At 38.1% G+C, this 13,023-nt stretch overlaps 1 protein-coding gene across 4 annotated transcripts in view; it reads right to left on the bottom strand.

Annotated features, from left to right (window-relative positions):
• Nucleotides 1-13,023, bottom strand: part of FNDC3B (fibronectin type III domain containing 3B) — a 350,696-nt gene that overhangs the window by 153,822 nt on the left and 183,851 nt on the right. For all 4 annotated transcript variants that reach the window (XM_036850413.1, XM_036850412.1, XM_036850415.1 and 1 more), the window contains one exon: nucleotides 9,772-9,848. In XM_036850413.1, the coding sequence (XP_036706308.1) occupies nucleotides 9,772-9,848 (77 nt within the window). The remainder of the gene's footprint in view (nucleotides 1-9,771; nucleotides 9,849-13,023) is intronic.

Genomic DNA, 13,023 nt, shown 5'->3' with positions numbered 1-13,023 from the left:
TAGCACAGGGAGATCAGCTCGGTGCTCTGTGACCACCTAGAGGGGTGGGATAGGGAGGGTGGGAGGGAGGGAGATGCAAGAGGGAAGAGATATGGGGACATATGTATATGTATAACTGATTCACTTTGTTATAAATCAGAAACTAACACACCATGTAAGCAATTATACTCCAATAAAGATGTTAAAAAAAATAAATAAATAAAAGAGGTGACCAATATAAGGAGATACCCTCATAATAGCAAGCCTCACTCGGGTGGCTTATATGTACTAACACTTTTATACACAGAAAAACCACTCACACTTACATAAATCTTTAATCTGGAAAAAGGAGCACAACTAGGGCATATATAATCAAATCAACTTTTAGTACTTTACTAACAGACAGGGCTCTTTGCAGGTGACTGTCGAGTGATTTATAACTAAAACCACTGAAGGCTGGAGAGGAGTATGGAACAAAGTACATCTTCTGTGGTATCTCTTTTAATCCAGCTTCTTCAGTAAAGTATGAATGCTATATAGCTGAGGGGACATTAAGAAGGAAGCCCAGCAAGGTTTGAGACACATCTATGAACACAGAACTGGTGTTGGGTCCTCAGCTGGTGCCAGCTCCATTACCATATCTTGGCTACCCTAGCTTGAGGGGCAGTTGCCCCCAACTTGAGGGACAGAGAGGCCCTATTTAGAGAGAGCTAAGCAACTTAATAATGTATAAAGTGCTCGCATAATAAGTCACACAAGTCGCATAATACTCAGAAGATCCTCTAACATAGGCAACATCATAGTCCTAAATTCTGGATTAAGAATCTTCAGGAGCAATTAAGTAATTAACCTAAGGCCAGCTAAATGGGTGACAAGATTCATACCCAAGTACTCTCACTAGAAATGCTGTGCCTTTTGTCATATTTGATTGTATATTACCAACCTAAATACCAAAAAGAACCACATTTGAAGATCAAAAATCAAATCTAGTACTCCCCAGTATCTGTACGGAGCATGAGAACATTGGACAAGTGAAAAGAGTTACATCCATAGAGTTTCAATTAATAAAATGGACCAAACAATTATTTCAGACTAGATGGAAATGCTGTTTTAAGGTACAGAATATTTGTTAGAAGATAAACAGTAAGTAGCAATCTGATGGTTTAATTTGTGCCAAACTGAGCTGCCTTTAAGATATTAATAATAAACAACAAGGTCCTACTGTATAGCACAGGGAACTATATTCAATATCCTGAGATAAATCATAATGGAAAAGAATGTTTTAAAAATGTATATATATAGGTATAACGGAATCACTCTGCTGTACAGCAGAGATTAACACAACATTGTAAATCAACTGTTCTTCAATTTTTAAAAAAGATATTCATAAAGCTATTAACAGCAGGAATCAACGGGAATAACTGTTCCTGTTCCTCCAGCATCTCTCCATTGACCAGCACAGAAGACACAGCCAATAACATCTTTTCAGTCCAGCTTCTTACATCCATGGAAACACAGGCAGGTTGTTCTAGACTGTGTCTATGAATTTTATATTTTACACTTAAAAATGCTCATCAGTCTGGCAGTGGGTTCCATGGCACGAGAAAGGATTAAGAATCTGTGCTGTTGATAATCAGATATTTATTACAAAGCAAAACAACTGTAAGTCCAAGTTTGTAAATCTGATGAGTTTCAAGGAGTGTGTAGGAATATAACCACTTAACCTTGGTTAAGTTTTGTGCCCAAAGGTTGTGCAAATGTGATTTTCTAAGAAAAGTTGTTACATATGACAAAAGTGGGTTACTAATTTAGAAAGACAGACTACAATAATTGTGTGATAAAATCATATATAATGTAATGTGCATAAGTTAATCCTTATCAATGATTCAGAAGTCATTTCCAGATGTGACATCTTCTCAATATTATTACTATGAAAATCAACTATCAAATCAACTATCATTTTTCTGTAGAAGTGAAGAATAGCATTCTACTCAATAGAATGCTAAATCCCAAAAAAGTGTGCCCCACTGTTTTGGTGATGATTGCTTATGGAAACTTACTTATATTCTCTCTTGGTCTCCTTCTTAAGGAGCAGTATGAACAGTGCAGGAGAATCCTCTAATTTTAGATTAGAAAAGAACCTCAGAGATCCTCAAACACTTTCCTTTGCCCTCCTCCCTCCACAAGATAAAAATGACTCCAAAAGTCAGCCAAATTTTGATAAATGCCTAGTATGTACTTGACACCTTTCAAGGAACTAGAGATACAGTGATGAACAGGACACATATTTCACCCTGCTAATCCTGTGTTCTATTAGGTCACAATGCCAGGATCGTAGAAACAAAGGAAAGAAATCCAAGAGAAAATGCAGAACAGGGAGACAGAGGACTCAGAAAGAGAAAACTTGCACAATGCTTTGAGGGGGGGGTACATCTCTTTAATTTAGCATCGCCAACCTTGTCTGTAATCGCTCCTCAGACAAAATAAGCCATAAAATGGAAAATAAAGTTATTGTAAATCTGATGATGATAGAAACAAAAACAGAATGGGTACGTAAGTCCTCCGCTCTTTTCCACAGAAGCTCCCAACACCCATGTACACACTGTGTGCACACACACTGTTCACTGTGAAATATCTTCCTAACTTCCTATAGAAAAGTCCATTTTTCCAGAGGATTTAAAGTTTTGAAAGAGATTCCAATTTTCTTATTATTGGCCGCCAAATGGGTCTGACTCTTGGTCTACCCAGGCACAGGGCAATGCCCCATGTTCCTTCCTGCTCATCATTTTTACAACGTTGAAGGTGAAGCACAGCATTAGTTTAACACCAGGTTGTAAATAATTACCAAAGGAAAGCAGTTGAGGCTAATGCTCATAGCTCAGCCGACTTGGCTGAACAAAATGGAGAAAAGCATTCCATGGCTTCCACCTAACAGGCCCCATTGTTTCTCCACAGGGCTCTGATTTCTGGCCAACTCTTAAAACAAGCCTCACTGGAGAATGATCAACCAAACCAAAATTTAAACGTGTTTTTAAATAGATTTCTTGTCTCTCCCCAGTCAAGAGAAATGGAATATAATTATTATTATATTATTAAATATTATAAATATTATTATATTATAATTATTATTAATGGAATATAATTTCAACAGGTATTTACCCATTAACTAATCCCCAAAACAATGGAATGGGTTAAAGCGTGTACTTCTGCTATAACAACAGCAACACTTATTTTGACTACTCTTTGAAGTTTTTAGGTTACATCAATTAACCTGGAAAAAGAAGAGTGGTTTCTCAAATGATGGAACATTAATTTGGATGTTTCACTTTGTCTCTTCATATGCTTTTTAAATCTGGGGGTCTACATGAAACCTTTCCCTGTAACTTTTGAAAATGTTTCATAAATTACTATGGCAGTGTGGAATATAAAACTCAAGGCATCTGCTTAAGAAATTTTTATATATAAATTCTTCAAAAGTTAATGATGAGGTTAAAAAAATTTAAGAAAAACCAGGGAAGTATACAATGAAAGGAAAAATTTGCTTCATATGGCATGATCTCAATATGTATTGAGGAAGGCAAATTCTGCCAAACTTTCACTGAAATTGTTCTAACAGGCTTCTTCATTCTAATAGCTACCACTTAGTGAATGCCACTGTGGACTACACACCTGACATAGCATTTCTCTTAATTCTTCCCTCTGCCACATCAGGTAGGCATTCACCTATGTGGCAAAAGAGTTTGTAAAAGCTACACGGAAGTAGCCATGGTGGAATACGAAGGCAGGCCTTTTCAAGTAATGTCCATGTTCTTCCCAGCTCGCCCTCTTTTCCCATAGCTTCAACCCTAATCACACTAATAAATGCTTTTACATAATGGAAATAATGGTGATAAGTGGATAAGGCTAAATTAAATTCCCTCTCACCTAAATCCACTTTCTCACAGGTGGAAAAACAAAAAACAAAAAAAACTTAGCCTGTATTTTCTCTCAAGTTGAAAATGTCAGATCACATTTTCCTCAAACCTCCCCCAGCCTCCCACCAAAAAGTAAAGCACAAAACACACACTCACACTGCAACAAAGAAAAGCTTACTATCTTAGATAAGATTCCACTGTTCTCCTGCCCTAGTCCACACTATCTCTATAGCCCACAGGGTCAGTCCTTCCCAACCTAAGAAAACACAGGCTGTGCTGTTGACTGTGCGTCAGAGCAGAGCTGTCTCAACTCCACGTTTGTCTTTCTATAAGATCATCTGCTCATTACTGACACTGGTATTTTGTCAACTTGATCAAGTTTATCAATTTATCTTTAAAGCACTTTTTAAAAAAATTTATTTATTATGTTTGTTTATTTATTTATTTTTGGCTGTGTTGGGTCTTTGTTGCTGCGCGTGGTCTTTCTCTAGTTGTGGCGAGCAGGAGCTACTCTTCGTTGCAGTGCGTGGGTTTCTCGTTACGGTGGCTTCTCTCATTGTTGAGCACAGGCTCAGTAGTTGTGACGCACGGGCTTAGTTGCTCCGTGGCATGTGGGATCTTCCCGGACCAGGGATTGAACCCTTGTCTGCTGCACTGGCAGGCAGATTCTCAACCACTGCACCACCAGGGAAGCCCTTTAAAGCACTTTTAGCTACTGAAGTATGGAATGAATGCTACAACCAAGAAATTCCCCATTGACTCAGTTTAGAGTGACTACTGTAATGTCTTTAATCATTTACTTACCTCTCTCTTCAATTTTCTTACAATAATGTACCATCTCATATATGAGTAGCTGGGGTTTTAGTATTAGAGATGCACAAGTAGACACACCACACACCCACACTCACATTGTCAAAAAGCAATGAAGCAAATACAGTTAATCCTTGAACAAGGTGGGCGTTAGGGGCACCGACCCGCCTCACAGTCAGAAGTCCACAAATAACTTATAATCAGCTCTCCTTATCTGTAGCTCCTCATCCATGGCATCAACCAACCACGGATCGTGTAGTACTGAGGATTTAGTACTGAAAAAAATCCACATATAAGTGGACCTGCACAGTTTCAACTCATGTTCTTCACGGGTCAAATGTATATCCATCAAAGTAGGCTCTGTCACTGACTTAGAGACCACATCATAGTGGGGAAAAGGTCAGTGAGTTCAGAAATGCCTGGGTTGCAATCCTGGTTCAACTCAGGGCCTTAGCTCCCTTGTATGTAAAGTTAGGATGGTGAAAACTAGCAACGTAAATAAAGCATTTAGCAGAGTGCACAGCATACACAGTAGTTATTACCACCATCAACACAGGCACCAAGACAGGCTGGGCCATTTTTCCCAGCTGTGACACTGTTTGCTGATTAATAATTAGGACTAGTCACTATCTTTCCCTCCCCCCTCTTTTGTAATAGCTTTATTGAGGTGTAATTTACATACCACAAAATCCATTCTTTTAAAGTGTGTGATTCAGTTGGTTTTTAGTATATTCAGGGTTGAGTGACCACTACCCACTATTTATTTCCAGAACACTGTCATCACCCCAAAAAGAATACCATACCCATTAGCAGCAACTCCCTAATACTCTCTCCCTCAGCCCCTGGCAACAACTAATATGTTATCAGTGTCTATGGATTTGCCTATTCTGAACATTATATATTAATGGCGTGATACTGTATATGGCTTTTGTGTCTGGCTTCTTTCACTTAGCACAATATTTTCAAGGTTCATCCACTTTTTAGCATGTGTAAGTACTTCATTCCTTCTTATGGCTGAATAATAGTCCATTTTATGGATATATCACAACATGTTTATCCATTCATAAGCTGATGGACATTTGGGTTGTTTCCACATTGGGGTTATTATGAATAGTGCTGCTATGAATATTCATGTACAAGCTTTTTTGTGTATAAACATATGTTTTCTCTCCTCTTGGGTATTTACCCAGGAGTGGAATAGCAGAGTCACATGGTAACTCTATATTTAACCATTTGAGGAAATGCCAGACTATCTTCCAAAGCAGCTGTACCATTTTATATTACCACAGGCAGTGTATGAGGGTTCCAATTGTTCCACATCCTTGCCAACACTTGTTCCTACTTGTCTCTTTGACTAAAGCCATCCTAGTGTGTGTGAAGTATATTGCACTGTGGTTTTGATTTCATTTCCCTGATGGTTAAATGATGTTCACCATCTTTTCATGTACTATTTGGCCATTTGTACATTGTTTTTGGAGAATGTCTATTCTGATCCTTTGCCCATATTTAAACTGGGTTTTTTGTCTTTTTATTCTTGAGCTGTTAAGATTTCCTTATATATTCTAGATACAAGTCCCTTCTAAAATATATGATTTGCATATATTTTCTCCCAATCTATGAGTTCTCTTTTCATTTTGTCGATGGTAACCTTGGAAGCACAAAAAATTGTAATTTGGATGAAGTCAAATTTATCTGTTTTCTTCTTTTGCTGCTTGTGCTTTTGGTGTCATATCTAAGATTCCATTGCCTAATCCAAGGTTACAAAATTATACTCCTAGAGTTATACAGTTTTAGCTCTTACATATATGATCCATTTTGAGTTAATTTTTGTATATGGTGTGAGGTAGAGGTCCAACTTCATTCTGTTGCATCTGGATAACCAGTTGTCAATGCACTATTTGTTGAAGAGACTACTCCTTCCTCTACTGAACTATCTTGGCACTCCTCTCTCTTAAATCCACATTCAGAGCATTTCATTCCTTGCAGGTATACATCACTCTGATCTTGCCAATTTTCCAGCTATCAGGCGTATTACTACTCTACTTGAACCTGCAAATCTTTGAACCAAACCTATGAATCTATCCTGTATTTACTTTATTTCAGGTTGGCGAATCACTTACATTTAAAAGCACTTATCAAGTACCTACTATGTACCAGGCAGTATTCTAAATTCTCAGATATAATCCCAATGAAGCATTAAGATTCTTGAGGATGGTTATAAAATGTACTGTGTTTCATGACAGAGATGGGGACAAAGTACCAAAGATGCTGGAAAAAAACAAACAAACAAAAAAAACAAAAACAACCATCTCTGTGTTAGAGGTTCTAAAGTGGTCACATTGAGGAGGGGTATTTGAGTAGAAGAATTATTGAACTGTCAGACAAAGAAGGGCTCTAGAGTTCTCCAAGAAGAGAGAAATAATGGGCACAAAAGTATGAAGTTGAGAAAAAGCCAGGGGACAGAGGTTTAAGGTGGTAGCAATGTGGGGCAACAGGAAAAGGTGACTCTCAATAGGAGGACAGGGTTGAATATTAAGAATCCATATACTACAACAGAGACCTTTAACTGTACCGCTACGCAATGTACACCCAACTCTAGATCTGAACAAGGAAGCCACATGTATTTGAGGAAAACGACTGTGGGGTTGAGGTGTAGACTACTGCATAGGGACAGACTAGTATTGGGCATTCTCACGTATGTCTAGCCAGGAGGGGGATTTTTTTTTAAGTGATTATTTCTTCCCACAACTGCATAGCAAAAATGTATTTTGCTCCCTCACAAGTCTCCTAAGACATTTTGTACTTGGTTCCAACCTTCTTCATTCCTTTCAAGTGTGTATACGGCCAGCCTTAAAGAAGATGTTGTACCTCTTCAGGTTCTCAATTTTCTTCATTATAATTATCACTTTTACTTAAGACACTTCACTGTCAAATATCATTAAAGTTATAATGCTACCACTGAAGGCTATTTAACTCTGGGCCCATCTTCTGAGCAGAGAGCCCAGTCTAAAAAGAGTTGAATATGTGCTTTACAGACTGCTTCTTGTTCTTTTTCAATTCGGAATCCAAATTATTCCATTTTTACTATTCTTCAAATATCTCCTAGCACTTTCTGCCATAATTCTGAGTTCAGAAAGTGTTTCACTATGCTTCCATCATCAGCTTTATGAAAGTAAGTTTACAGTTCTGCTTTTCCTCTTTCTACTTAGATTTTCTATAGAAGTTTTTCAGAATCAGAAATACACCACGGTCTAAAAGTTTCTATGTTTCCTAGGAATCCTAATAAATGTTTGGCAGTTAATACAATCACAGCAACACCACTAGCAAGAAAAAGCACATTACAGCTTCTCTCCACTAGAATGTTCAATTTGTAACTGGTATTCCTTAAATGGGCATTTAGCATAAAAGGAGGTGTTATTTCAGCCATCACAATGGTGAGAACTGTACTCTGGTTCAAGGGAATGAAACACTTCCTCAAATAAATGAGTGGGAGACATAATGGAATTCTACATTCCTTGTTCTTTTCTGTTAATTGACTGGTGACGTGAATGTGATCCACCATCGTGTGTCCTGGCTGGAAGGGCTTGCTCTGCACCCTTTTCTCCTTCAGTTATCCTTATTTACAAAGACTTGTATAAAACAAGTCATTTACTTGCAACAGGGGGAAGATGGGCCAACGTTCTGGCTCCTCCAAAAAAAAAAAGATGTCAAACTGGCTCACATAAAAGAAGTAGGGATGGAAAAAATGAAATTATAGTGGCTGCACTATGGCTTAGACAGTGAAGAAATGGATAAGTTTTTACATCAGAGAAGGATAAATCTTTGATTCCTGCCTGCACTTCAGCAATTTTCCTATGCAGCTGCCAATTTTTTCACCCCAGCAAAATCACTGAAAATGAAAATTACAGATTTTTAAACCATTTTAAAAGCAGACAGAGAGAGAAAGAAAAAAAAATCTGGAAGACTATAATCCAAAAAATGTTAACACAAAGATTATTGTCTTCTGTGGGTAGTAAAATTACAAATATTTTCTTTTTTTCTACTCTTCTGCCTTCTCAGATTTTTTCCATTGAATATAAGATGCCATTATAATCAGAAAAGTACAATAGTGGCAGAAAGAGAGAAAAACAGTTGGTTAGTTAGGTATTTGGGGAGGAAATAGTGCAGGGAGAGTTCAAGTTGTCTTAGGAGCTGAGGACAAAAAACAAAAGTATATACAGATGCCCATGTTCCAGGCATCCTGAAGACTTTAAACCTTATGCAGGAATAGGAGTACAACTTTATCCTTTAACTTTTTTTTTTTTAATCTTTCCAACACACCTCTGAAATTGCTGCTACTGCTTTTTTCTTTTTTTCTTTTTTTTTTTTTTTTGGGCCGAACTGAGAGGCTTGTGGGATCTTAGGTCCCTGACCAGGGATTGAACCCACACCCTCGGCAGTGAAAGCGCCGCGTCCTACCCACTGGACCACCAGGGAAGTCCTGCTACTACTTTTTAAACAGCTATTGCTTTTTTTTTTTTTTTTACTTAAGAAATAGTCCAATTTCAGAGAAATTTAAGTACAAACAGCAAAGTTCTCACATTATATTCAGTAATTTATCAAGCCCAAGTCGTGCCACATTACAGAAAAATGGGACTCCTATAACAGAGGGCAGACCCTATTTATGTTAACTATATGTCTCCTTTGATATTTTTTACTAATTAAGTCTACAAGTTTTTTTTTTTCTAGCAAATTGTGGTACAGGGAGAAGGAAGTCTCTAAGGCAGTAGACTCAATGAAGGAACCACCATCAAATGGTCAAGTGTGAAACCCACCTCAGAGGAGGGCAGCCTGGTAACCCTGCTGTGTTTCCCTCCCGCTGACTTTCTGGCACGTCATTCAGGAAGGACCATGTGGTGCCACACACACAAAAATCAAAAACAAAAACAAAAAAAGGAAAACAAAAATACCCCACAACTCTAGCATTATCCTAACTAAATTAATCCTGGAATAAGTTTTTGAGGCCATATATTGTTTTGGAATAATGACAGTGCCCACAGTGAGTAGAGAAGTCTATTAAATGGTTTACCTGTGAAATATAACCTGGAGGCACGTGGATGGGAGGAATGGATCCATTGGGTGACATCATGGGAACTTCAGCAGGCCCTAAAAGAGGCAAGAGTAAGATATTAACAGCTGAAGAAATATACATTATTCAAACTAATCATTGGTATTTTAAAATATTATCAAAACTAAAGAGAATCACTGACTATTTTCTCTTCAGTAAATGGTACCTCGTGCCTTAGACCTGAAATCACAAATGAAAAGGAATTCTCCAGCTGCATAAGTCAAGGGGGTGGGGGTGGGGGAACAGCTATGAGCATCTTTTTATTTTTTTTTTTAATATATTTTTTTTTGGCTGCGCTGGGTCTTTGTTGCTGCGTGCAGGCTTTCTCTAGTTGTGGCGAGTGGGGGCTACTCTTCATTGTGGTGCACGGGCTTCTCATTGCAGTGGCTTCTCTTGTTGCGGAGCACAGGCTCTAGGCACACGGGCTTCAGTAGTTGCGGCACGCGGGCTCAGTAGTTGCGGCACGCAGGCTCTAGGGTGCACAGGCTTCAGAGGTTGTGGCGCTCGGGCTCAGTAGTTGTGGTGCTCGGGCTCAGCAGTCGCGGCTCGCGGGCTCTAGAGCACAGGCTCGTTAGTTGTAGCGCACGGGCTTAGTTGCTCTATGGCATGTGGGATCGTCCCTGACCAGGGTTCAAACCTGTGTCCCCTGCACTGGCAGGCGGATTCTTAACCACTGCGCCACCAGGGAAGTCCCTATGAGCATCTTTATAAATACTTAATGATTCCCAAAGCCTCAAGTTCCATAAACTAAGGCTGCTCAGTTAAGAGTAGTCTAACAAAGTAGGGCAAAAAGTTTCCTTTTTTCCCTTTAAAATAATGTATTATCAATATATGCTTAAGTAAATAAAATTTTAATGAGTTTATCTCCTCTGGTTTAAAAAGCTCCTATAGACTTTGGGTTTATAATTTTCATTTTGATTATTATTTTCAATAAGTTACTGTAACATGCCATTAATTTGACATAGAAGAAACCTTTAAAATACTCCAAACCAACTGAATTTGACAAGCCTCTTATAAGGCAGGGGGTAAAAACAGATTATATTTTAAAACCAGACACTATTAGGAATACTCATACCAAATTTACTTGGATTATTTCAAAGTAAAGCATTCAATTAACAAGAGGTTAGTTTCAAAATATTAAATTCAACAAATGTTAATCGCATGTCTAAGGAAACAAAAAAAGGCAAGGCAAAGCTCAGTTACCTAAAGCACAGTTTGAGTTAATATTTAATTACAAGGAAACTGATTGTCATAACATCAAAATCAACTTCTGACACCCTTCCAAAGATCCTATGACTAAATGGTTTCCCTGGAAGTTTAAGAACCTCAGGTCACTGGTTTTCAGTTTGACAGGTGGCTCCCCTATTTAGCAACCCATGTCCCAAATGTCAATCCAAAGGTGTGTTTCTAGTCTTGAGATGCGACTTCCTGGCTCCAAGTGCCCTGTGTTGTTTATTTGCTTTCTCCTAATGTGTGTTGTGCTGCCGGCAATGAAAATTGCTCCGCTGTAACAAAAACCAAGAAAAATACAACACTTTTCTTGGCAAAAGAAGACAGACCCTGCCACCCAGTGCTGCACTTACATATAAGCACAACGCACCTTTCACCTCACAGTACAATCCACTGTTACAACTACTTCTCAGGAAAAGTCATGGACAATATGCCAAAGTACTAAACTCTCTGATAATCTCTGAATACATACAAAATACCACAGTAGTCTCTCACATAGTAACACACTGGTAATCAGTTAAAGAAAAGGATGACAATGGCATAAGAATGGATAATTCCACGACCCCACTGTATTTTTAAGTACCATTCCAACTAATACATCCAGCAATCACTGAAGGCACTTTCCAAATTCATCTTCCAAATCCATCTTTCTCATCAGCTTTAGCATTTTTGCCACAGCCGTTAAGACATTTAGGTATTTACTAAATATTTTCATTTGAATTGATTCACTTAAAAATCATAGACAACTATTTCACTCTTAGCCTGAGTACTACCTTTGAAATCCAAGGGGCAATGCACTCAGCTCTATAAGCAGGCATTAAGAGCGTGGCCTCCGCCTGGTTTCATTTCCCAGCTCACTATTCACACTGGTTGTGTGACATTGGACAATTCACTTAGCCTTTCTATGCCTCAGTTGTCAATGAGAATAACAATTCCTACCTCACAGGTTTGGGTTTAAAGACTAAATTCAATAATACATGTAAAAGCATTTAGGGCAGTGCATGGCATAATAACCACTCATCAAAATGTTAGCAATCTTTACAATTTTTCTCTTTTTTTATTTACAGTTTTTTGTTTTTTCCTGTTCTTTCATTACAACTACATTTTAAGCACTATTTTTTTAACAGTACATGTCCCTGTAACACATAAAGTCAACACGCATACTCTGTGTACAATACTGACTTACGAGGCAAACCTTCCTCATCAGACAAATATCAAATATTTCACAGTGCAGAGTGTGAACAGAAATGCTACCACTTCAATAAAGTATTACTTTTTAATCACCAAAATGTATACCAGGCAAACAGTCTCTTAACCCCAGGCATGACCCCTAAAACTGTTAAAGTCATTTGTATAAAACGTTTTAAAGAATGTAGGACAAGTAAATGATTTACAGCCAGAAAATGTTTTCTTCCTGGCCTTGGTTTCAAAAGTAGCCAAATGACTTTAACATGCTTGTTCCCCCTTCCTCTTGTCACTGTCATCAAAACCCTTTCAAAAATCCTTGCGAAATATACAGTAATGGTTTCCGAAACTCAGCTCTGCCCTAGAACCCTAAGGTTTCTCTCCTTTCTGAAATAAACCATTGCATACACAGGCATTCAGGAGTTTAAAAGCTAGGAAAATAAAATCCCTTTCACAATGGTGGTATGAGAAAAGTTACTGTCTCCCTAAATACGTATCTCCCAATCAGTGAGTTTACTGCCTCTGCTCAACAGTTTGTGTTTGAGAACCTCCTGATACTATTATAATTCTTCCCTAATTAAAGCACAAACTTCTCTTCCTAAACTTTTAGGACTACTAGATTCCTTTTGATTTTTAATCGATAATCTCGTGACACAGAAGACTGAAAGGATATAGCCCTGAGAATATGTGGAAAATGGTTCCCTTCTTGTTCACACCACCAACACCGGATATGTGAGGGGTAAAAAAGGGACACAATCTCCCCAAACTAACTTCCTTTCTGACTGTATTGGGAAATCA

The sequence above is a fragment of the Balaenoptera musculus genome, chromosome 4 (genome assembly GCF_009873245.2).
Source record: "Balaenoptera musculus isolate JJ_BM4_2016_0621 chromosome 4, mBalMus1.pri.v3, whole genome shotgun sequence".
Taxonomy (NCBI): domain Eukaryota; kingdom Metazoa; phylum Chordata; class Mammalia; order Artiodactyla; family Balaenopteridae; genus Balaenoptera; species Balaenoptera musculus.
Note: the sequence above shows the minus strand (reverse complement) of the source record. Positions and strands in the feature narration are given on the sequence as shown.